Genomic DNA, 26,861 nt, shown 5'->3' on the forward strand with positions numbered 1-26,861 from the left:
ACTAGAAATTTATCAATTTCATTTGTTCGGGTAGCGTCGTTCGGCTGCTGGCGAGATGAGGAAGAAATTATATTCCTGTCGATTTGTCGGGGGTCTCAGTGCTTCGCTTCATTTTTAAGGATTCATTCAATTACGACGAATGCAACCATCCTCCCCCGGAGGGTAGGTTATCCGGAATGGGGGAAATTGGCGGTGGGCCAGACAAACCGGGAAGGGAAGGAAAACCACTGTGTAGTAAGAGCATTGTTTCTGCGAGCTATATCCGGCCCAAGGTACCGTGATTCTTGTGGGAAAACTTTGCATTTGCCAACAGTCTGTGTCTGTGTGCGGAGGTGGTGGCGTGACCGCGCGCCTCTGGTCTACCAGATCGGAATGCAGCTATTTTTTCCCCTTAAGTCGTCTCTCCCTGCTCGTCGGACGCCTTATGTGAAGCTAGCAGGAATGCCTTGTTCGCAAAATTAATTCGTTTTCATCATCGTTTCATCACGAGCAGTCTGAATGTGCGGGTGAGGTGCTTCTTGGAATTGAATGGGAATCGTGTTGGCGAACATCACAGTAAGGCAGCATGAGAATGCATTTCTCACCTTCAGGGCAAGAATGGAATCTAGTATGCGTGATGTTACAGATTTTTTTTTTCTTCTCCTGACAGAAGGTGGGCTCATCTGCTTGTTTGCTAATTGCTTTATGAGATATTTAATAGGTTAATGGATGGAATAATTTGTGGATGATCTCTGGATGGAGGCGGCTGGTGTTTTGTGATTTTTGAACGGTCGCTTCACGAATATAGATTTTTTTTATGTATGTTGTGAAGTATGTTTGGAAAATCTGATGCTAAATGAATATTTGTGCAATATTCCAAAGGATCAATATTTGAAATATTTCGAAATACTAGGTTTAATAGCTTAATCCAAGGAGGCGCCTGGTGTTTCATAAGTTTTAATCTATTTTATTGCTCCAGTTATGCAACGGAAACATGTTGAACCAGTTAAGAGGATGGAAAATCTACAGTTTCAAGAGTTTTATTTTATTAGCTTTATAAGTAGATTAAAAAAATGTTATTCCTACACACTGTGCGGTTTGGTTGCAATGTGATTGATTTGAAGAAGAAAAGCGCGTTGGCAAAATTATTTGTTTCCGAAACGCTACCTTCTGCTCGACTATCTAATCGTTTTCCCTCACGTTTGAGCTTGGTACTCAACCCTCAAAGAACCCCCATCCTTCAGACGGGAACGCTTAAGCAGTACAACAACAACTTATGCTAAGTGAAAACAAACATGTGTAGCCAAATCAGTACCGTAGAGGAGGGCTCTGCTGCTTGGCTGAAGATTTAATGCACCCCCAAAAGGTGTGTGACGACTGTTGTGGTGCAAAACCCCTGCCACAACGAAGATTTGGGGGGGGGGGGGTGGGGAAGCGTGTAAGAAAATTGGAATACAAGCGCACCAGAAAGAGGCGCACACCACTGTGGAAAAGAAAGACAGAACAAGAAATTGAGAAACGAGACGCGTCCCTCGGTACGTTGCAAATCCTCCACTTCTCAGCGAGCGCGTTTTTGTTGATAAAGATGCCACCGGTACGATAATTTCATCGCAACCACTCCTCGACAAAGTAAACACACACACACCCTCCCGACATGAGCTTTGAAAGGCAACCTTCTCTTTCGCGGCACGCTTTATTACGAATGGGGCTGGGGAAGAATACACTCCAACCAGAAGGCAAAAGATGGGACCCCGATAAGCGGATGGTGAGAGTGTGTGTTGAGAGAGGCGTCTGGATAAAACGCTAGTGCTTAAAAGGATTATGTTAAAGTAAGTGTGGGCGTGTGTGTTTCTGTGCTTATCCCTTTACTCGTTTTTGTTTCTTTCGTTGCCTTCGTCCGCTTCAAGTTCGCACTTAATGCAGCAGAGTCCATTGCATGGACTGGGGGGGGGGGGGGGGGGCTCAAGAGCAGCCTTCTCTCGCACAAGCTTGCACACTAAAGGTCACCGCACAAACACACGCGGTGCGGTACGAGCAAGAAAGCGCACGGTTCCTATCCCTTTAACTTGTAATTCATTCCAATGGAGGCGCCCGGTACCCCACGATGCATTTGCGAAAAACTGGCCCCGCGCGTACCCCACACACACATATCGAGCGGTAAGACATATTTGTGCTAGACATGCAAAATCCGTTTCCGATTCACTCGCTTAAAACCAGAGTGCCGTGCCGTGGACGATATCGAGGGTCATCGCTTACCGGGCGGGGCGGGAGGGAAGGAAAAAGAAAATGGAGCCGGGTGCGCGTGCACATTCAGCACAAAACTGAAACCACGGACCGGACTCGCTAAAGTAAACGGAGCGATCAAGATTGTGGCGCCCCATTGCATCCGTCGACCGGAACGAAATGAATGAGCGGCACGTGTCCGCGTGTATGGGGGGAACATTTTTGGAGCAGAACAGAGATGGGCAGGGGAGAAAAAAAAACGCCATTGCCATTACCGTACCGAACCCACCGATGAAAGGGTCTCGATGGGACGACTCTATTCCGAGTGTGGGAGAGAGGCGCACTTGAATTGAAATGCAACGATGTTACAAGCAGTGCAGGGTGCATCATCGTCCGCGTGTGTCCTGTGTTCTGGTAAGCAGCGCTGGTTCGGTATTGGGCTCAGAGGCTCCCATTAGTATACAGAAGACTCACGGGGAAAGTTCAGAATCACCAGGCTCTGTTCGATCGTTCGCCTTGCTGAAGGAAACCAAGTATTTTGATTTACTATTAAACTCCATCATGATTTTTATTGGGGAAAACCCCAAGCAAACGATTTTATAAAATCTTTTTTATTCCAATTTTATATTACTTGAAGGTTTTTCTTGGGAGTTTCGTGGGGATTTTTCAATGCTCACTAAAATGTGTGGGCTGGCATGTTACAAATGGAAAATCCGCTTGAAGCTAGCGATTGTCCCAAATCGGTCCGAATCGCTCCGACGCACTTTTTAACAGCCATTTTGTCCATTTTGCCATTCAACAAGAAGAAAACAGCTTACAAAACGCTTCTGCTATCATTATCAACTCCATGGGAAGGTTGTTAAGGAAGTGCAACACCTCAATCACTCACCCTTCCATCTCACTTAGTTTGTATTCGTAAAGAGATATATCGAAGATAGAAAGAGAGAGCAACACAGCATACTTACAGACACACGCAACCTTGGGAATGTGTAATTGACGATGTCAGGGCTGCCAGCTGCCTGGTGTCCGGTTCGCACTCGCCCGTGTCACCCAGCGATATCGGTGCCCGATCCACATCGACACAACCGGCCAAACAATCAATGGAGTCTTTTGTCGGTGTCGGATGTTTACGTCCCGCAAAATTGAAGCGAAACACACAATCAACACACATCTTCGGGTGTGTACGAGTGCCGCGTTCCTTGCGTTTTGACGGTGGTTTGGTCATCCCGTTCCTAACTCCGATCGAACCGATGTGCGGACATCAGTCGTTTTTGAGAGGAGGGTGGTGGGCTTCTGGGTGGTGCTGCCGGGAGACACACTCGAACCAGTCATCCAAGTCAGCGGCAGACGGTAACGGAACTGTTTATTTGCCACGAGGTTTCGTCCGGAACGGTGCCACACGGACACCGATGCCGGGGTTTTGTCGGGACGATGGAGTTGTGCCCGGGAGTTCACGTGACAGTTGTGTGTGTTGGGTGTGAATACCGAAAGTGGTGTGTACAGCGGGTGGAACGACCGGCAAGGAATGTGAGTGCGCCTGATTGTTAGGCATGGCCACTTCTCCCTACCACCCCGCAACACGTACAGGCTAGAACAGCGACGACAGGCGAGTGACGTGAAGTGCTGGCTATTATTTGCAGGTTTTTGATGAGCATTGCATCGTTTGTTCGAGGCGCATTTCACCATGTAATGTGTGTTTGTGTGTGCTTGGAGCACGCGCCCCGGTTAGCGTACAAGTGGCCGATGCCACCGATGATGGTGATGTATATTTTCGATCGACGCCCGTCACTGGCAGCGAGAGCGAATGCGAGTGCCGGGCCCGTGGAAATTTGAATAGTTCGAGGCGCTGTTGGCTATCTAATGCCAGTTTGGTATCGAGTGGCCCATAACGAGGCCAGCCATAAAGGATAACATTCGTAAAATAGGCAACAAATCTTACCTGAAATTCCATCGTATGTCCACCATTCTTCCCAGCTGGCTTCGATTTCTGGAAATGGGGAGAAGAAAAAATATTTTTTAAGTAAATAAAAATACAAGTACCCGAGGAAGCTGTTTTTGACCTGCTGGAAAACATCTTTCAAAGCTTTTTCCGTTTCTCTGTGTGCGATATTGGCAGAGGACTGGTGGATGAGAAACGGAACGCCGAAACAATAACCCATCCGGCGAAGAGATTCACCTTGAATTACATGAATAAAATATTTTAATTCAATCAAGATTTTTGTGCCGCACGGTGCCGCAAACACAACGACGGCAAAGGATAGAAAGGAGGGGCGGGACCACTTACCGACCGTCGGACAAAAAGAACAGCGAACGGATAAAACAAATCACGTTGTGTGCGCTGTTTGTGCCTACTGCAGTGAGCAGCTGGAATTGGGGGCCCCCTGGCAGCAGCTGTACCGAACGGCACCACATGTGGCCTTGGCAGACAGACGCGCAGCATCTTCGCCAAGGACACACAGACACACTCTGGTGGTGGTGGTGGTGGTGCTTGACTGTGGGACCGTCCTGTATTGTGTTCTCGCGCGTATGCTTTCATCTGTGTTTTGTTGAGTTTGCCAGCAATTTCGCTAGACGAATTTTAAGCAACTAGTAATTGTTTAGCTCACCCGTGCGGACTGCAAATCGCTTATTCTGGGCACGAGAAAGCTTTGCAGCTTATTCGTTTCATCTGTTCGAGCAGTGAATTTCGTTTTTACTCGATGAGGGTGATAGAGAGCGAGAGAGAGAGAGCAATCGGTTCAGTTAACAAAGAATGGACCGTTTTAGTTTGAAGAGCTTGGGAAACTACTTTATGCTCAATGATAAAGGAACATTTGGTTTTGCCAAACGTTAGGCAAATGTACTTGCTTGGAATGGGGCCGCTATTGACGGCTCTTTTAACTTCTGTTCTTCAAATTAAGTAGCTGACAAGAAGCTGCAGTTTTTGGTGGAATGTTGCCTTGCAAGTTCCAAATCGGTCAAGCTGCTTCAAAGGAACTACCACTTGGGTATACTTTTGAGATAAGGACTCACTATTTCGCTCCATTGCGTAAACAAAAACGAGCTTCTACATAGCTGCAGTTTACTTTATTATAATTGTCGCGTTAGTGGTGACTTCGGTCTTCTGATACGAACTTTGAAGGCGGTTGGCTCAATCGGCCCGACTTTAAGAATATCAACTCAACCAGCATCGGACATTACATTATGATAGGTAATACATTGCAAGGAAGACTGCTCTTATTGGGGTCTCCAGAATAGCCGTTACGCTTGATTCTGCTCTCTGACAGCGAATTGTCGGTCTCAGAATTTCATAGTCGCCCTCTTGAGGGAATCACGTCACAGGCAGAATCCTTATGGCGTAGGCCCTATTGGAATTACAAAAAAAAGACCTTAGATATTGTTGGTATATACCAATTGTGACAGCTGAAGTTAAAAACATTTGCCTAACTCGCCTTCATTTCGACCTGCGTGTCCATTGTTTCTGAGTCGCAACCTTGGAGAATCTCTCAAGGATAATCGCTCCTTATGGGGCGGGCCCCGTGGTAGAAGAATCGCTCCTGTAAATTTGGAACACTCTTATTGGAGTCTCAAGAACGAGCCTGAGCTAGAGTATCTATCAGATTATACTTGGAAATCCAAATTTGACAGCTGTCATCACGGACGTTCCTGAACTTGGCTTCATTCACCAGTTCTTATAAGCCAGTTTGCTGTGTAAGTAATTGTGACGGACTTTTCCTATTTAGCGATACACTCTTAAGCGAGTCCTCATTCCATATTTAGTTATTTTCCCGGCATCTGATATTCTACTGTCAGCACACTGGGTTTGCAAAGAATTCACAACCGAAGGTCGAGGAACCCAGATAACCATTTCACGGTGGGGTTTGCTGTCTAATGTTTCTTGAAATCTTTTATCGATGGTAGCCCCACGCTCTCGCTCTCTCTCCCACTAGCTCACATCGAGGGGAGTAGATAAGCGCATAGTTCCAAATCGAGTCAAGCTAGCCAGAAGTAGCCGATACGGATGGCAGGAGACAGAAGGAAGACTCTGCTTCCCCCACCCCACCCCTTCTTCATCTCACCCACCGAGTAATTCTGGTCGGGAAATTTAGATAATGTGACAACTAGCAGCAAAGAATAGTGACGCTTCATATTCCTTATTGACGGTTCATGTTCGCCGGTGGACAATAATCGGAAGCACCAACACAAGCAGCAAGCGATAATAGGGCGAGAGGATAAAGCGATAAGCGACGAACCCCCTCCAACCGTGAGTCACGTCACGGTGCGTGTTTCAATGATTTTTCCCAATGTCCAGCAGCATTGTGATTTGCGTTTTGACGCTGCTTTTCTTAACCGTCCCTTTCCTGCCACGTCGGTCCGCTCTCCATCTCTCCTCGTCTCTAGAGTAACTTGTTCGCGTGCCTAGAAGTTTTCCACGCTATTCCATCCCCGCAGCACCGAATGCTCCGAACTGTATCTTTGTTTCATCTGCGTAAAAGTTTCCCCACTCTACTACGCGGCCAAAGATCGGGAAAATCGGGAGCGTAAGTGGGTCGACGGTTCGCGTTTCACTGGGCGTTCTTGGACCAAAAAGACCGGGCGCCAGCCTGACGGAACGTTGCCAGAAAAGACCCATCGACTGTCATTGCAGTGCTTTGAATGAAGTTTGGCATCTTTTTCTCTTAAGCCAAGCAAAAACGGTTGGTTTATCTGTTTTCCCTACATTTTTATCGCGACGCGCGATTGGAGCGAAACTGCTTCACAAATCGCCCGAGCACGCTATAGAAGCAGAACGAACAAGAAAAAAAAAATCAACAATTCTTGTTCAAACCATCCTGCCAGCAAACAACAAATACCGCCACATTTCCACCCCTCCACAGAAAAATGGTGCGGAAAAATCTTGCCGCGCCAAAAAGAAGAGCAAAAAAAAAACGCAGCAGCGATCGGGAGAAGGGAAGAAATATTTCGGCGTCAAAATGTCTGGCGCCATGATTATTTTATTACGCTCCGTTCGCGCGACCGTCTCGAGAAAGTCGTATCCGTCTTTCCCCCCCCCCCCCATCCCCTTGCCTCCTTCGAGTTTCCTCCGTTCTTAGTCTCCCGGTTGGAGTAGTGTAGCTATTTTTCCTGGCTGGCGGCTGGTGTGTATCATGACGCAGTGGTAGTATGTAAGCGCATCCCAACTCCTCAAGAACTGGCGCGGATGGTCGTGTGTGTTGGAATGGAAAAGGGGTGTCTATGTGTGTGTGTGTGTCGCTGCCGCCAGTTGTCGGACACACTCATCTTTTTCTCTTTTGTTTCTTCTTCCCCTCCGCATGTCCCATCCGCTCGCTCTCTCTCTCCTCCCCCCTCCCCGTTTTTTGCCATCCATTAGCGGGCCTCGGGGGTTGGCTACGCGTTCAACAATTTTCGGTTTTTGGCAAAGTGATTTTTGCTTTTCCGTGCTCGCCTTCCACAACATCCAAAGGCTCCCTTCAATCAGCAAAAGGATATCTCTTCCGCTCTTCTCTCGCCCCGTTACCTTGTTCTTCCTTCGCTAAGGACTCTGTTTTCTGTGCTGCCATAACACAGTAGCCAAGCGTTTTCCGTCATCGCACAGTGGGTCCATTTCGGGATAATATTTTGGGGAAAAATTAACGTTTGGCTTTATACACCATTAAATGATTGGATAGTTTATTGGTCCGTCCCGGGATAAGGCAAATAATAAGAGTAGAAAATGCTTTGTCATTTTTTTTAGAATATTTAATTCGTCAGCACATGCGGTGTTGAAAATACGTCGTCAAGCTATGAAAAGAGTCCGTTCGATTAAAAATACGTTATGTTTTATACATATCAGGAATATTTGTGCGAGTCGAGAAGCATATTAAAAAAATATATGATGGATGAAAATTACATTAAAGTAAGCAATAATGTAAGTTTAATGTAAGACAGATGACAGATACGAGAAGTAAAGGTGCAAAAATAGAGGGCTTATCAATGAGAAGCAAGAAAAGATTATTGTCAAGCGAATATTGAACTACACATAGAAAGAAAGTAAACGAAAGACTGGGTTCTGTTCGTCGTTCACAGCAACGACCATGGTTCTACCTCGAAAACTTGATAGGAGAAATAGATCAAACAGCAAATTCATTACGTTGAGATTTCATTAAATGATTCTTTTTGTCCTTTTTTAAGCAACATTAAACAAAGTATTTCAGTAAATTTTGGGAAGATATTGAGAAAATTACGGCTATGGTGCTGTGTCGTAGACATCGAAAGTGGTTTCTGGACGGTAAGTTAACTAGAATTAACAAAAAAAAAATTATTTGTATTTCCTTTTTTTTCTTTTTATTTGCTCATTAAATTCTTGGTATCTTTTCATAAAATTTATCTGAATGACATGAATTTTATATAACTAACAGCTTTGGGATTAGAACGATATAAATAAATTATTTATTTTTAAAAATTATGTTTCTTTAATCACACATATATTTTTTAGGATTTTTTATTTTATATTGATATATTTTTATATTTTTTGAAATTGATAAAAAAAGATTTTTTTCTTATTTTCTATCTCTATGTTCAGTAAACTGTTTAATTTCGTCTTATTTTAATTTTTATTTTGTAGCAATTTCATCCCACCAAATTGCCCATAGTGCTTCGCGGGTGGGAAGATAATTTTTGTTGTTGTTGTATCTATCGCTCGCCAAACCATTATAGATCTTCTACCATCCCGAACAAGATACTGCCCCGCGTGTGTGCCTGATTGAAGGTGGGGCGAGACCATTTTTCTGTGAGTGTGTGCGTGTTTCGTTGCTTTGTTTTTCTTCTACTGGCAGGGGCGCAGCGAGAATGTGGAAAATCGGATGAAGTCGTTCAAAATGAGTCAAACGCTCGAAGGATATTTCATTTCAACTACTTTGTGTGAGCTACTCTGCTTTCCACCCCCACACCCCGTTTTGTTTCCCCCTTTCTCTTCCACTGAGAAGGAAGCGATACTTCTTTCCGCACACTAGCGCGGCGCAGCAGCACACAGAGGGATTGGAATGTTTCGGCTGTGTGCGCCACCGGGCAAATCAATGCCGAAATGTTCCGCCGATTGATTCGTGCCATGGAACCAAACTTACCCGCCAGGGATGATTACGGTGGAAGGAAGCGAAGGTGGGTAGGGATGAGAAGGGAGAGCTGTGTTAGATAATTTTTTTTGCTACCCCTCCCCCCTTTCACCCCTGTTTTCCTTCCAACCCTTAAAACTTTTCATCGTCCCGGCAAGATGTCGTTGCTTCCTTGGAAACGGCTGCGAAATCGTAAGAGAAATGGTGGAAGAGCAAGCCACCGCACGAGTTTTTCCCGGTTGGCGCCGGCGGAACCATCTTCTCACAGGCAGGCAAATAACAACAAAAAAAATCCCCAACTAAACTAAGAGTGAGCGACCAAGGGAAAATGCGCTCGTTGCCATGGATCATTGAAGAGGCGCTCGGGAAAAATAGTTTGAGTCATAAATTGGCATCAAAACAGCAAGCAAGCAATCAAAGGGGGGAGGGGAAAGAGAACAGAAATCTATAGGAAACCTGAACTGTTTGCAGACAAAGTGTCCGCCCTCAAAATAAGGTGGGTGGTGGGTTGGCGAATGGTTTTGTGAAAATTGTGAACGGAGAAAAAGAAACTCTCCCGGCCGGGGAACTCAAGGTGGCAAATTGAGTAAATCAACTGTGCAAGGAAGAAAAAAACAGCTCAACCTCAAATCAGTCGCAGTGAAGTGTGGGATTTGCTTCTTTTTTCGCGTACTCAACTGGACGAAAAATTATTGCCAATTTGTGCGACCGACCACCAGAAGAATGTTTTAAAATTCATCTTTTTCGTCAGGGATTGTTCGTTCGCCTTGCTCGGCCCCGTGCCTTGGTGTATGAATAATTAACAGTTTGGTCGCTCGTTTACCGCTTTTTGTTGTGCGTCTCTAAGGTGGTAAGGAGTCGGGTGACGAGGAAGGGACGGTTTTGGTAAGCAGACAATAAAATCGTTCCAACTGGGCAACACTTGCAAACACTGCGCCCGGGAGCAACAGCAACAATTCACCCAAGTGGTGCACCATTAACGACCGACTGGACGCTGGCTGTTGTGTGACTCGGGAGCTCAAAACGCGCCCGTTTGGCAATTGGCCAACTCAATCCCCCTCACTATGAGTGGAAAATTCTGCCGGAAAACCTCCTTCCTCCCAGCCCACCGTGTCCCTTGTGTGAAGGGGCCCTTTTTTATGTTCTGGATCGAAACTTGCTGGCGCCAGAACTTCGCCCTTTCCATACAATGTGTCTGTGTGTGTGTGTGTCGATAAGTTTTCCCGCGGGTAAAAGGGAATGTGTGTGGTGCTCAAGAAAAATATCCCACCCCTTGGGGAGGGGTAGAGCCCGGCCTCCTTTATCTAGATCGTTACAGCGATTGATTCGCAGACTCACTGGTGCCACTATCGTGAAGGGGGATGGAAAAAATAAGGGTTGAGAGCGTGCACTATTGGGTGAGATGATGGTCAAAAAACGACTTCGTTAGCTTCCAGCGCTTAGTAACCCGCCCCACGGGAACGATCGAGATGGATTGAATTATCCCCATTTGACTGTTAGCAAAATTGAACGAAGTGTAAGTTTGAATTGAAATTGGACCTTTTTGTAAATTTACTCATCAGCTGTTGTAAGGAGTTGAGGTTTTTCTGAGCGATGAAATTCATCCTCCAGCAGCATCTAGTAGGCCTGAAAGTTGTGTTCTAGACACGGTTCTAGAGTGAAATATGAGCGACGGTAATCCCGGTGTGAAGCTATGCAATCATATAATGGAATCTTGCATAAAGTTTGGGGATAGATGCTATGCGAGTGTGCTTCAGCATTTTTTATGCTTTCAGCCTGCTCGCTAATATTTTTATTTCTTTTTATCGCGTTCTAATTGTTTCTCAATTTTCTCTGTGCGATATTTGTTGATGGAGGCGCCCAGTACTTTATGCGTAAAAATTTAATTAAAATAGTGAAACACTCCACAGCTGATTGAAGTTCTCTCCTTACTGTTTGCAAGATTTAATTTTATGATTGCACAGCTCTCCAACGAGTTGGATTCGAAAGATCCACCCTTATGGATTGTATCTTTTTGGATTCTACAGTGCCGGTGAAAATATATTCGCACCCCCTTTTTTTTCATAAAGAACGGCCTGGCCATATTGCTCGCACCCACTTCCCATAGTCATGATTTTGTAGTGGAACGGATAAAACTAAATGGAAGAAGAGCAGTAAATCAGATATCCTACCGCTAGCGATTTTATCCGGGCATTGGTTGCATCATGCAAGCAAGACATACTCTTCGTTCCTCGTGATTTGTCATAGCTGGCACAGACTCGCTAGCAACACAGCACGGGCAGACGCTGCATCAACCGAAAATCAATCGTGGGATATAAGCAATTTATCTGCCGCTATTTCTCACTTTTCGCATCGAACAATTGCCTTGATTCTACATTTTAAGTAGAAGTGAAGTTGAAAAATTCACTCACCGTACAATGGATTGCAACAGGGTGCATAATGTTGCTTGTGTATAAATTGGTAGTAAGCGTGAGTTGGAGACTGCGTAGGAATGTTTTGCTGATGTGTAAAAATCCTTTGTCTCTAACACTTCCCTCTCAATACACTGACTCCTATGGGCGTAATATGGGGTTTTTGTAATAAATATTCACACCTACACACCTACACACACAAACAACCTTATTCCAAAAGAAAAGGAAAACAAACGGTCTATTGAAATGATGGAGAAAATCGACTACTAGCTAAAAACAACTTTTCCCCTTAACGATACCGATAAGAACGACCAGGCGTCTCCACCAACGATGCGCTGGGGATGATGAGCGAGCGCAAACCATCCCCCCACTGCCACTGGGATAATATGGGTAGTTGGTGAGTTGCATAAAAAAAAGTAGCGGGCCATCATTATACCAATATTCATGGCAAAACAGGGCAACGATCATCATCGGTACAAGAACCCACTCGAAAGAATTGGATCATACGATAGCAAAAAACGAATCCCCGCATCCTTGAAAGCAAATAGGAGGCCACTCCATCAGTTCAAATGCTGTTTATGTAACCTAGCATCACCACTGCCCACCCGGCACTGTACGCCCCCTATTCTCTTCTGTTCACTTAGCAAAAGTGACACACGCGGTTCAAGATTGAAATTAAGGATAAAGAAAACAGGGCACAAGAAGTCGCTTCTTTTGCTTTTTTTTTTTTACTTCGCTTTCCCATTCCACTAGCTGCATACGTAACAAGGGTTTTAGTGGGAAGAAATTATGGAACAAATCCAAACGAGGACAGCACACTCACAACCTCCCATGGTCCCAACACTAATCCAACCAATAAATAGCAGTCGAAAAAATTACCAAACTCCTCCTTAGGTCTCCCGAGAGCTGGTCGGCTGGTCTTCCCCCTGATGGTGGGACGATGCTAGTTTCGCTAGATGATATATTCTTTTATCCAAATGGGCGTACGCGACACACACACACAAAACGACACATCGACACACAGGCGAAGAAGTTCGTGACAGCCATGTACGAGACCACAGCGCACAGTGTTGTCGGCGCCGTGATTCGATGTTGGTTGGGTTGGCGACAGCCCAGGAGGACGACACAAGGACACAAGCTTGTGTGCTGGAGTGCGCCCGAGCACATTAGCTCGCTCTGCATGGAATATGATAATGAAACACAACATTATCATGCAGCAATTTTCTCTCCCCTTACTTTTAGCTTCAACAACAGCACCCTTTCACGCGCTGCGTTTGGCACCCTTTCCTAAGGCACGCGGAGAAGAAGAAGTATTTATTTTGGCTCGACAAAAAAAAAAACAACCCGGTGGTGAGAGATTCCCACCGAGGCAGAGCAGCGTGTGTGTAGTTGGCTGAAGCTTAATACAATCTGTGGGTGACTGTACGTGTGATGAGGATAACCTTATAGATTCTTGTGAAGTTCACCAAAAAACAAGACGGGGGCCTACAAACCTACCTACCCACCGAGACCTATTTGGATGGGCAATTTTGAACTTCCAAGATGCACCAAATTGCGATTGAGCGGCGCTCTGAAGCAAAATTCCATCATACCAAACGCGCAGAAAGTTAGCGAACTTACGGCCGAAACACATGCCGGTAGGAGTTTGGAAGGACAAAATAGCACTCCCGTTCGCTGGAACTGTCGGTCCGAAAAGTTCGTCTTGCTCGTACGGCACTGTCTAGAAATTACAAGCCCCGGGAGTGGTTTATTTCCATCTCAGCCCAAAACGCCTAACGATTCACACCTTTCTAGCTGGAAAGACACGCGGCGGAAGGGTGTGTAAAGTATTTAACGGCAAAGAGCAAGATCGTCGTCCGCAAACCTTCCGTGAGGAAGATGTATGCTGTATGCAATAAAGGTAAGCACAAACCAGCTAAATGTGCACATAATCGCATTCGGTGGCGCGTAACGGCTCCGTCGTTCACAGTGCATGTCCACATGAAGAACGGAGCGTATCGGGCTCTCTGCGCCGTAGGATGAGTGTTCAACGATCAACGCAACCCGCAGCTACATCGTTCGTGAGAGAGCGTTGTGCTTAAGCGCTGACTACTGTCTTCAATAGCTCAACAAAGTTCGTCTTATTAGTGATGGGCATTATTGATAGGGGTAGGGTAGAGGAGCTAACGATCTGTCCAGAACCGCGTCGGTATCGTAGGAAATATTGGATTTGTTGGAATTTCTGGAATCGTCAGAATCGTTGAAACCGTCGGATGGAATCGATGGAACCGTTTGGAATCGTCCGGTACCGTCCGGATCCTTGGAAAATCGGTGGAACCGTCTAGAACCGTCAGAACCATTCAGAATCATAGCCAATAATTATGAGTGATACAGTCCTGAATCTGAACTCATAGTCGGCCAGTAGAAGTGAGTAAAAAGCCAACGATTTTCAAAGCTTCTATGATTCCGTTTTACGACTCCGAACGGTTCCGGCGAGACATACGGTCCTGACAGCTCCACAAGGTTCCGGCAATTCCGACGGTTTCCATGATACCGAACGATTCCGGCGATTTCTGACGGTTCCAGACGGTTTCAACGGTCTCACAGATTCAGGCGGTTCCGACGATTCTAGACGGTTCCGACGGTTCCGGATGGTTCCGATGGTTCCGGATGGTTCCGATGGTTCTTAACGGTTCCATCGGTCTCGCTGATTCCGACGGTCTCGATGATTCTGTCGTTTTCTCGACGACTCCGAACGATTCCGAGCGGAACCGACGATTCCATTGCTTCGGAATTGGAGCTGGAGTTAAACCGATCGGATCCCAGAAAAAAAAAACCCATCACCAGTTCGCCTCCGTTTATCTTGATGGAGCAATTTTCGGCACCGACTGTTACAGGCGGAGTTCTTCTACTCCACTCCTCACTCTCCTTCACACCGTGGCGCGATGGGGCGCTCATCCCAACTATTAATCTATCACAATATGAGATGAAGTATGTACGTATCCTCGCCATACCAGAGCCTCAGACCTCTCTCCAGCAAGCAGCAGCAACAGCATTACGCGGCGCATTGAAAAGGGGTTTTTTGTTCCGGAAAAAAGACGCGGAAATGTGTGAGACACTGTATGTGGCGGGGGGAGAGTTAAGGAAGAATCTGGCAAGGAGGATAAAAGCGAGACTTCTTCCGCTCGTTTTGCTGCCCTTCCTTCTTCAACCGGGTTTGTTCTTCCCCAAGCCATCATCATCTCGCCAAGGCGCGGCGTGCAAAGTGGAGTAATAAATTGATATCGTTTCGAGCGTTTCTCGCCCAACGCTTATTCATGTGTCCTTTACGCCCTCGGCAAATAGGAAGAATGCGACACGGGCTCCACCGTGTGTGTGTGTGTGTGTGCTCTGTTTCTGTGCGATGGTTCTGCACTGGAATGTTGAATGCCAATAACGGAGAAAATTGAACACTAGTTCCCAAACAAAAACAACAAAGAAAAGCCAACGCTCGCAAGACGCAAGCGATGCTCCCTAGCGATATCGGTTGGAGGAAAGATTTTCCCCGCACGCCCGACACAATTCACGGACCATCATCCGTTGTTGGACCATCGTTCGCGTCGGAGGGAGAGTAGCTCGTACTTCTCGGGCGCGCCTGTAAGAGACTCCACGATGTCATCACCTTTTGTGTGGCCGGTGAATCGAGCGGGAAATTTTCGAAGGTGGGTCCCCACGCGGCGTTGGGGTGGAAAATCACGACCCCTGCTTACGTTACGCAGCGACACACACACACACAGGCACTCACACAAAATATTAATAATGTCTCCGCCGGGGGTTCCGGGGAAAGAAAACCGATGCAAAGCAATTATTGTCCTTGCTATATTTTCCCTTTTGTTGTTCCTTTGGTCCACACGGGGGGTGGGGCTTTTTATGTTGCTGGACCGGGCTCTTCTTTTGTCTTTCGCACGCTGGGTAGCAAAGGGGAGAGCGTTGAGGGCAGTGGACCAAATTGAATTACCTTTTGTTGAATGGAGTTTTTGTGTGTGGGGAGATGACGACGACGGCGGCGAACCCTCTAAGCCCCAGCCATCGATCATCGGCCGAAAACGATTACCCGTGGGCTAAGTAATGGAGTTAATCCATCACCATTGAGTCGTCAATGTCACACAACTATTCGCTGCTCGCGCAACACCGCCCCTCCCCGAACTGGCACAACAAAACTGTCCGCGATGGCGATTTACGTCGATGCGCAGCGGTGATGCTGCTGCTGCTGGGAGGAAAAGAATAAAGCTCAATATAGGGGTAGCGGTGAAGGGGGTGTTGTGATTAAGGAGGAAACGGGCCAGGGGAGGTGGGATTACATTTTCGAATTGTAAAACACAGTGTGAAAGGAGAAATCAGTCAACCGAGTGTGTCAGGAAGCTAAAGAACTCTTTCTTTAAGAAATTTAATGGCATCTTCATAAAGACTTCTTCTGCTTCTTTACCATTTTCACGTAGTCAAGCCGTCTTTGTCTTCCAAATTATCAGGCATTACATCCCTTGTTGAAAAAAGGCTTCCCTGGACGTTCCCCGAGTTGGGATTCGATACCCAGGATTGGGACCGATACCACTCGGCCACCAGATCATCCTACAGCTTCCAACGCTTCCAACCGCTTAAAAGTAAGCGAGCAACGGTTCTGATACGCAAGATAAAATTGTTTTAATTGTATCCGATACCGTCCGACACTTTCGGCGGTATCAAACATCGCACCATCGATTGACATTAAGAATGGAGATGCTTTACTTGCGTCTGACACTCGGCTGCTTTCCAGTTGCTATCGTTGTTGGTCCAATTTCATCATTCGAACCCTTAGCAAACATCGTCACGCACACGAGACCGAAACCTCCTAACGTAACAAAATCGAGATGGAGAGGATAAGAGAGAGAGTGTGTGTGTTTGTTTTTGGGGGGATTTTTTTGTGTGTGTTTCGTTTTGTTTGTTTGATGCCAATTTCTCATCAGCTTTGCGTAGGGTCTAGGTGGGGTAGGGTTTGCAAATCAAAACTCATACCACCCCCCACCCTCTCTCTTGCCCACTCATCTACACACTCGCATCCCCCTTCCCCCACGCCACTGGACGTGGCTGGCTTGTCGTGTGGCCGTCGGCTCTCAATTCCATTTCAACTGTGTGCGTTGGCCCTGGTGCGGTAGTGTGTTGTTACGCGCGTCAATCAGGTCTCGTTTGCGGATGAATTCTAATCAACTTTGTCCGTCATCGAGCATCCGATCGCCGGTGGTTTGAACGGTGTACGGCCGGACCTGTCCTTGTTCCTTGGTGGGTTTGGTTTACGGAACAAGACAGACATCGATACAGCGATGTTTGTAGGCGTGTAGTGTGCGTGTGATTGTGTGATGAAGATAAATAAAATATCTATCCTGTCTGCGGGCACCCACACACACAAACACACACACAGCCGGATATGTGCGTGAGCAGGGAAAAAGGGGTTGGATACGTGTGTGTCCATCCGTTCCGTAGTGAGGTCGCGTGGGCGGAAGTGGGCTGTCATCGCGTTAGCGTTAGCGATCGGACCGAAACGACCTCAACATCCGGCAGCAGGCGCACACAAAAGTCAGCCGGTTTGCACGCCAGATGAACGCTTCAATGCTAGGATTGGGAGGAGGTGCTGGCGTGGGCACCAACGCCGGAAACGGCGACTCACAAGTTTCCTCGAGGTTCCGGTCCGGTTCGGAATCTCCATATTTAATGAATTTAGTGCGCAAAGCAGAGCGAGCGAGCGAGCGTGGCGAGACGTGTGCTCGGTTCCTTTTTATTCTGTCCCGCACGCAACGTTTTTCCAAGCCGAGCGGCACGCAAGGACACATTTTCTCTCCGTGACGAGGGCGAGTAGCGAGAGGGCGAAAACAAAACACACAGTTGGGGAAGGCCTATTAGTTTGGGCTATTTCATCCGTCAAATATCCACACGCCGGTTAACGAGCTGTTGACTGCGTGTAGATCACGTTCCGCCACTTGCCATACGATTGCCATCCGCCGGAGTAGGGCGATTTTTCACTGGAACGGTGGAAAAGCGACGACGAAAGCGTTAGAAGATGTTTAACTAGTACACGAACCCGGGTACGAAAAGAGCGAAACCCTGCAATCGACCGAACCTGTGATGTCGCTTCTTTCGGCCACTGGAGAGCGTGAGCGAGCGTGTGCGTCCAGGCACGTACGACGAGACCGGTGAAGTTCCTGTGATAGGACGAAGCAAAGCGACGAGGGGGGTGGGATTGAAGTTGCGAGGGCCCCCCGGCGTACAACTTTGGTTGAGGACATCCGGAAGCTTATGAAATTAAATCACCGCTAGTGCAGAGCAACCCCGGACAGCACCTGAGGGAACGACCACCACGGGTGGAAAGGTGGTGACTAGTGACTCAGGTCCACTATCTACCAGACGATTTTTGCCCGACGCAACCGGAGAGAGCGAGAGAGAGAGAGGGGGGGAAAAAACACTGCCTTCACCCACCAGAATATCCCAACTTCCCCCGTCACTCATGTGCTGCGAAAGTTTTTGCATACTTTTGCTAGGTGTTTTGACCGACGGAATGTTTCGCAGTTGTTTAAAGGGTTTATTTCGGAGGTGTTGGACTGCTTTAAGAGTGGCGTGTGTGCTGCTGGGAGCTCGCAAACTGTTTTCGCAACAATTTAGCCTGCGTGGAATATTTGTACACATGTGGGCATCTGCTTAGTTGCATCAGTCGAGTGGGAGCGTTCTCGTGACAAGAGGGCTTTAGAGTTGCTTAGTATACTGGTCAACAAGCATATGTGTGTGGGGCATAATTGGAAAATCGTTGTCCGACACCTAAGTTGACCCTCCCGATGCATTGTACTAGAGCCCTAAATTAGGAGCAATAAGTTTTCGACGATTCCCAAATGATTGAAAGGAATCCATTAATGTAGTTACTGAAGACATTATAGCAAGAATATTATGTCTGAGAATTTCTAGAAATTAGACTTCGCAATATCACGATTAGTATCAGTATCCGATAGAATTAGACCCAAAACTAATCTTAATTAGAACTAGAAATCAGGAGAGACATCCCTCTAACTATAAGGTGCTTAGGAATTATGGCAAGAATATTATATCTGTGCATCCTAATGATAAGAAGTAAGTCTTCACAGATGCATATTCGAGTTAGTATAAGTAAAAGAAAACTACGGAAGCCACTGATTGGAGTCAACATATGGTAAGTTACTGATGCAGCTGCATAACTGCTTTGCTTAGGAATTATAGCAAGAATATTACGTCTGAGAATTTAGCATAACTAGATGATCTCCACCGACAATCAAAGGCCTGTTTTTCATCAATCCCAGAAATAAAAGGCTTAATATTCTTGCTGAGCAATACGGTCAAACCGTTCTTTACGTATAAAAATAATAGATATACATTTAAAGAAGATAGGAATATTCTAGCAATAATTTTAGGAATTAAGTTAAGGAATTCGGCAGCTTTGCAGCTGCCGATAGATATGTATTTAATTCCTAAAGAAGGCTTAAAGATGTAGCATTAAGCTTAGGAATTATAGCAAGAATATTATGTCTGAGAATTTAGCATAAGTAGATGAGCAATACGGTCAAACCGTTCTTTACGTATAAAAATAATAGATATACATTGAAATAGAATATTCTAGCAATTATTTTAGGAATTAAGTCAAGATGTTCATAGATGCGTTTCTCCGACAACAGAGGTTTATGAAGGCTAGAAGAAGAAGCAAAGAAGGAATTCGGCAGCTCTGCAGCTGCCGATAGATATGTATTTAATTCATAAAGAAGGCTTAAAGATGTAGCATTAAGCTTAGGAATTATAGCAAGAATATTGTGTCTGAGAATTTACCATAAGTAATTTTTACGGAGTAGGTCCATGCCTTCACAGATGTACTCAGATGTGTATCTCACTGTCTTACTATCAAAATCTCAGACAACGTTGCTCTTAGCCTTTTCTCATAGCAAGAGTGTTTTTTCTGAAGGTTGAGCAGAAATAAGACATTGAGAGTACATCCATGTGTTCTCATATACATAGACTTGGCCTTACTGCAAGAGTACATTATAACTGACAGCTGACAGCAAGTCGTTGAAGACAAAGAGCATATGAGTCACTCCACTTAGGTCTAACACATTAAGCCATCCAATCAAAACGATGTGTAGAGATAATCTTGGAATCATCTTAGGTTAATAGTTTTATTAGTAGTAGTGAATCTGTACAATTTATGGACATCAGAAAACAGTGCGGGAATGAAGAAACAAATTTGATGCTAACTGAAGCTCCCTTGCACAGATCGAGAACGAGATATCAATAATATCATTTGGAGGACATTCAAAACTGAGGTCCCATTATTATAGCTAATAGAGTTGAAAGTAACGAGAACTCTGCGATGAAAGGAACCTCTTCTGTCTGATACGCGGATTCTAACATTTAGAGCAGCTAGCAAAGACTGATCACTACCCACGACCGAACAGGATGTTGGCGAGTATCTCTCTTATCAGTCTGCCGCCGGATTTACTGCCGGTTCTGTCGGTATCGCCCACTAGACGAACTAGAATCTCGGCATGGAAACGTGTTACATCCGTATCAACGCCTGCTTCCAATGGTCGCCCAACTACACCTCGCGGGGGTGTGAAAAATGCCGGCAATTTTCCGATTTAATCTGTAGGTTCCCGAATTATGAGGTTTTTATGAAAATTCATACTAATTAGTGGGTTGGTTTGGTAAGCGATGTACGGTTGGTGGTGGTCTATTTATTTTTGTAACCGGAAAACACACACACACACACACAGTCGACAAGAGTGGACAGGATGATTTTAATGTCGATTTAGTGTGTGTGTGTGTGTTTTCGACAAAAAATAAGCGTGGATCTCTCCGTTGGTGGGAGGTTTCCGCTTATGATGAGGTTGTAGTACACACGTATATACACAGACACACCGGTTGGCTTTTAGTGGTTTGATACTACACTCGCCATTGATACACACCCGTTTGCATGTGCGTGTGTGTGTGTGTGCGGTAAGGTTGGAACAAAGGGCAATGGCAATGCAAATTATGTTTCTGTGGTCAGTGAAATTTGTTCGACGTTTCACCACCAGGGTTTTTGGGGTTCCTCCTGCAATATTGGGAAGGTAGAGCGGGAATGCTGTGTTCGCTCGCACACAGACAAACCATCGGGACACAATTTATCTGTGTTTTGGAAAGCGGGGGGGGGGGGGAACGCACAGCACGTGGGAGATATTCGTCCGAGGTGAGGCCTTTGAGCGAATTTCGATGAAATAGGAAATGAATCTGGCTTTTCGGTAGCAGCAGCGCATGTGATTGCTAGGTTTCGATGTTGAATGGTCCCCTGGTGTTGATGGTGGTAGCAGCCATCTACCCCACACTCGGCGTTCTAGCTCACAGATCTCGGAGAGAGAGAAAAAAAAGACTCCAGAGTGGCACATCGCGCGCGCTCCAAACAATAGATTTCCACCGTCGCTCTCTGTCCAAGCTGTGGAAGCTGGAAGCGGAAGGGACCGGGCATGATGTCGGTGTATTGGAAGTTGCACAACCTAGCACATCCGGATGTGTGGTGCTGGAGCGTTTTTCCAGCTCCAGCCGAGGCATCAGACTCTATCGGTCGATCGGTAAAGGTACGCTCGTCTATGGCTCATTCATTAGCATCCAACCATCAGCATAATCATCATCACCATCATCGGGTAGAGGTAGATAGTCCAATCGTGTGTTCTAATGGTTTTTTTTCTTCTGCCCTCTCTTACTTCTTCTACTGATTATTTCTCTGTAGCGCACATTACGGGTGACGAGAGTGCCGTGCCGACTCTTCGGTAGGCATCAACACGCTGACGCCCTCACCCATCCATCCGCAACCACCAGGGCGCCGAAAGAAAGCAGGCCGGATATTGGAAAATAAGCCCGCCGGGTATTGGGTGAGGATTTCTTGACTCCCCCTAACCTTCCCCATGCGTTTAGCTTACACCTGTCCCATCAAGCTGTGCACCCTTGAAGAATCCGCAAATGAAATGACTCTTCAAGGGCTTTGCTCTCCACCGTTGAAGACTTTAGGGATCCGGTTTTGTTTGACGCGGCGGCTTATGACTTTTGGGATGCGAGAAGAGTCATCTTCAAAGCTCTACGACGCCCTTCGCTTTAAGCAAATCGATCCTAGTTTGCATACATTTATAACTACGACTTGCATCTCAGTACAGCGACGCACATCCCGACTGTTGAGCAAATGGTCGGATGCAGCATGCTAGTGTTAAACACTGTTTACCGTAACGCTTTAAATTCCGACCGAAAAGGTAAAATCCGCCCAAAATGAATCCATACCCCACACCCTACCGGGTTCGAATTTACAATCCCGGCAGCCTGAATAGCTGCAAGATAAAAGGTAAAAACCCCGCACTTGCGCACCCACGCAAACACTTACCATAGCCAAGCACTAGCAGGAAGCAAACGTTTAGAAAGACTCTCCGATGCATGACTGACATGACGCCTTTACACCTTTACTGGCTGGACTGCTGCTGCTGCTGCTGCTGCTGCTGGTGCGTCGTCCGTCTACAACGTCTGGACTGCTGCCGAGGGCTTACCGCGCTTACACACAACACCACGGGCTTCGAAACGAGCAAATGCGTCGCCCAACAACGATCACACCGCGGCCACACATTTGTGTGTGCTTGTGTGTTTGTGTGCAGTATCCGAGAGCACGAGCGACCCAACACCTCTTTCACCACTATCGCCACTGAACACCCTCCAACCGTGTTACAAATCAGCACCAACGGGCCCGGCTTTCACACATCTAGACGTAGTGTTTCAATTTTCTGCCCACCAAGGATTAGGTTTTCGGAACGGCGTTAGTCATGTACAGTTGCACCTACACAACGCACACACGCACATACACACTGCTTATTCTGGATGGAGCTGGGTGCAAATATCTATATATTAGTCACGAGGCACTTAGCACGTTTGTTTTCTATTTTTAGGAGTGAATCGTTAGAAATATGGCTTGGTAAATGGACACAACATTGAAGTTCATTAACGTTAAAATAAGCACAAAGCCGAATGCACTTGCTGGGAAGGGATAGAAACCAAACCGATGCTACTAACTCCTGGAAGTATGCAAGTCTACTCTCATTTTATCACTTAACGAAAAAAATAGAGAAAAATTGATGATATTGTCCTCGTCTCTGAAGCTTTGTATCCATTTATTAATAAAATCAATTCAAGGGAGCTGGTATGATGACATCAAGACTTTTAGAGGTTTTAAGACCAATAAGGAAAACTCCTGTCTCAAGAATATCTTCCACCTCCATGTTGTGTTGGTTCACTATTTATCAAATTTGTGTGTTAGATTGCCTTAATCCAGGAATCTTTGCGTGAGAATAAAATATATTTTGAGAAGGAAAACTTTATCATAAACGTCTCGTAAAATGGCCAAAGTTTTCTAATAACCAAGCTGTCTGGCTTTAAAGTTGAGGAAATGTTAAGCAGGAGGATACCTTAAAAAATCCTAAGAAAGTAAAATTATTGAAAATAATAAAAAATCAGATAAGCGGAATTTTTTTTGAATAACAACTTCGTTATGGAATTCTATTAAAAAAGAGTAATCATACAGCAGACTTAGACAAACCAGATAATTTTCAGGATAAAATTCTGTATTTGACTACAGAAACACTTTTACAGATCAAGATCACATCAACTTTGGAAGGTTTTAGATGACTCAAAATAACTTTATTTATATTTCTAACCGCACAAAAAATATTTTTTATCAATTTTTTATGAGCATCTATTTATTTTTCGCTCTATTTTTTATTTCGGTGCATTTTTGTTTTATTTTTCCCCAAAAACTATTTTTATACTAATGGCTGTGGCCAGTTATTCGTGTCAAATTTTCATGAACAGCTTGCAGCATTTCATTCCTGAAACGTCAAAACACATACAGCAACAAAAAAAATCACAGGACATTATCGATACGAATAATCGAACTCTTGGTTGATTGATTGACATTTGATTAGAAAAATCTTCAAAAAAAAGCATTAAAAAACAAATATTGCACCCTAACACCACTAACGCACTTCAAACTAATCAAGTGATTTTATTCCAGCTGTCCTGCACTGTATGGAGATTAACGATTGCATACTTTCCGGCGTCGCGCATCCCACACGGGCGCACACTCTTAAGGGTAACGTGCAATGCACTTTAACGACAAATAATTTCCATCCCCGTCGAGAACACTTACGAAATTTTCCCCCTTTTATTTAAATAAAACCAAAATTTAGCTTACTCGTGGGGCAAAAAAAATGCTAAATTTATAGCGCCCCATTGCATAACCTTCAGGCGCATTCGAAGCTTGAACAAGTTTCGCACAATATAAAACGCTTGACTTGCGAGCGCGAACCTTCCATTGCATTGCCCTTCAAATCATGCCACTTTTAATGCTTTTTGTAACTCATCCCTCTGCCCGTTTGCCTCCCTCACAAACCCCCATATTTTTCAGTTTCGCCGTCCCCAGCCTGCTAAAGGGTAGCGTCGAAAAATGTAAAAAACAACCCCACGAAACACATCATCTCTCCTGCTACCGCTCAGCAGCAGTGCAATGCAATCAACTTCAGCTCCCAGCAGTCGGCGGTAGGAAAATAAATCCATCCGTGGTGCGCGTACAAGCAGCGAACCGGAGAAGAAAAAAAACACACACATAACGACCATATAAACAGGAGGACCTTACGGCTGCCCAGTGTACAGCGGGGGACTTCAGTCTGTGTGACTCTGTGTGTGGAGTATTATACTTTTTGATTGCTTCATCCAGCAGCAGCATGTTCTCACCGTTGACCGTTAAGCTACCGGTCTTAATTAATCATCTCAAATGTCACAATTCACTCGCCGTGACACACACACCGGTTCGTGAGGAACCGAATGAGAGAGCGCCGGGCAAGGGAACCTGCCCGTTCATTCTGGACTGCCTTTTTCACCGTGGGTCGGAATTAGTCACGCACGCCGCCGTTGCGAGAAAAAAAAATGGCAGCAGAAAAATAAACAAATCATCTCTCCGTCCTGTATCCGGGGTTGAAGTCAAGCAGACAAACAACAACAAAAAAATTGCCCCGCTTCAACCCACTCGTGGTGATCGTGCCTGGTTGTGTTAACCCACCTGATATTCTTGTTTTGTTTTGCTTCTTAATTTACCGGGGGGAAAAAACCAGGGTTGGAGAAAAATTTTTGATTTAATTCTCTCGTTTTTCTGCTTGCACTTTTGCATTCCCCCTCTCTGAAAGATGGAGAACATTCAACAAATTCTTCGTTGCACAAAGAATGCTGCTGTACGAAGGACTGTGGAGGCAAACAGCAAGAATGAAACGTTTAACCTCTTCATCATAATTATCGCTCAAACATGCTGCTGCTGCTGCTGCTGCCGGTTTTGCCGTTCTCTCATCCGTCTCCAACTGCTGGGAAAAGCTGGACACACACACAGTTCATTATCACCTTTCGACCGTATCCCGAGTCCTGGGCGCGAGCTTTCGAACAAAAGTGAACGAGTTGGGAAAAAAATTGTCCGCTCTATCTCACTCATCTGCAGGTTGGGGGGGGGGGGGGGGATTGGCTGTTCATTATTTATTCTACTTCCGGGCAGACTCACTTTGCCTACAGCATCTCACCCCAACCGGCAGCGGAAGCTTGCATCGCCACAACTACTGATGCCAACAATCTTTGGTTGCTGCTGCTGCTGCTGCTGTTTACCAAGCCAAACCGCATCCCTAATAATGGGTGAAGACACGTTCCGGCTGGAAACTGGAAACGAAAAAAAAAACTGTCGCGCAAAAGCACTTGCCGCACGGGAAAATAACAAACAAGTAACGAAAATCAACAGAAAAATCTAAATCAGAAGACACGTTAGTTTGTGCCTCTCTTTGTGCTTTGCATGTTGTGCTATGCGAGAGAGACACACAAATAGCTCGTGAAATAGCTCAAATATTGACTCAAAACCTCTGGTGGATTTTTCTTTTTCTGCGACGAGATTTCCCAAAACTAGTTTCCCCGGTGGAGTACTCCCTCAGAAATCAGCCTCAGTACTTTGCTGCACGCGGGACCAAAACACCTATCCAAGCGTGCAGCAAACACACGGGACCGACGAGTGGAAGTGAATAAAATAAACTGTTTAATACCTTTCCCAACACCTCCGGGCGCGTCCCGTGGTGGTGCTGGTGATGCAAAAAGGAAGTGGAAGAGAATTATGAAGTTCAGCGAAAAAAGTGAGCATCAAAACTCGTCCTCCAAATGGTGCACAACAGCAGTAGCAAAAACCAGGCAAAGCAAGGTCCGCTTTAGCGTCTGATCGTCTTCTGGCTGTCGCCACTCTGTCTCGCAGCGTCTAGCCCGCATTGTTGGTGGTGGGCAGCCTAGCCGTTTCAGGTGTTTCAGGAGCACTTGTTGGGGTAAAGTCCCCACTGTTTTGTTCGGAGCTGTGAAACCCCGTAGTGTACATTTAACACCTTAACCGGTGGTCTTATCCGGCAGAATGGAGGGGATCGCTCCACACGAGGAAAAACCCCAAGGAAGGAGTGGATGAACCTCGATTTCTTTTTCAGGATTTTAGAATTGTGAGGACTCTAGCCCATTCCTGTTGACTCGCACGCATAATCTACTCAAGTGATGCTTGAAGGTGCGGTGATGTCCTCTGCTTGTGCTCAGTTACGTGTGAGAAAAATTTTGGTCCAACAGAGTCCAATACTTTTGAGGACTCCTGAGTTTTTATGTACTTCAAATCCACACATGATCGAGAAGAGAAAATGGCACATCCGGAAGTGAGTGCTGGTTCCTGTTTTTTTTGTTTTTTTGTTGCACGTGCAGGAGTTTGTTCGCGCCCTCAAACAACGCGGAAGTCAGCCACCGGGACCGGGGGCTCGGTAGCCTCGAAAACCTCTCGGTAATTCGTTAATGCAAAAATATGCGGAACAATGGAGAAATTTAATTAAGCATAGGGACCGTGGGACACGCGGCCACCACCGCAGCAGCGTACCACGCTCTGTGTGTGTGTGGGCCCTTATTGTCAACCCCTTTTTTCTGTTGCTTTGGTCCAGCTCGGTCCTGGCCTGTGGAACAGCACGAGTTGTGTGCAATTTCGCTGGGGTTTTTTTGTGTGTGTGTTATTTTCGCTGACGTTCCCAATTCTGGTTGGATGTGGAACACAATGTTCGCTACCGTC

The 26,861-nt window shown here is 45.9% G+C and overlaps 1 protein-coding gene across 12 annotated transcripts in view; it reads right to left on the reverse strand.

Annotated features, from left to right (window-relative positions):
* Positions 1-26,861, reverse strand: part of LOC118516267 (carbonic anhydrase-related protein 10) — a 57,469-nt gene that overhangs the window by 28,092 nt on the left and 2,516 nt on the right. For 7 of the 12 annotated variants that reach the window (XM_036062121.1, XM_036062123.1, XM_036062116.1 and 4 more), the window contains exons 2-3: positions 22,092-22,634; positions 4,142-4,189 (exon numbers count right to left, since the gene is read on the reverse strand). In XM_036062121.1, the coding sequence (XP_035918014.1) occupies positions 4,142-4,189; positions 22,092-22,152 (109 nt within the window). In that variant the 5' untranslated portion in view covers positions 22,153-22,634. The remainder of the gene's footprint in view (positions 1-4,141; positions 4,190-22,091; positions 22,635-26,861) is intronic. The other 5 variants (XM_036062139.1, XM_036062130.1, XM_036062144.1 and 2 more) reach the window with 1 other exon arrangement.

This window comes from Anopheles stephensi, chromosome X (assembly GCF_013141755.1).
Source record: "Anopheles stephensi strain Indian chromosome X, UCI_ANSTEP_V1.0, whole genome shotgun sequence".
Taxonomy (NCBI): Eukaryota; Metazoa; Arthropoda; class Insecta; order Diptera; family Culicidae; genus Anopheles; species Anopheles stephensi.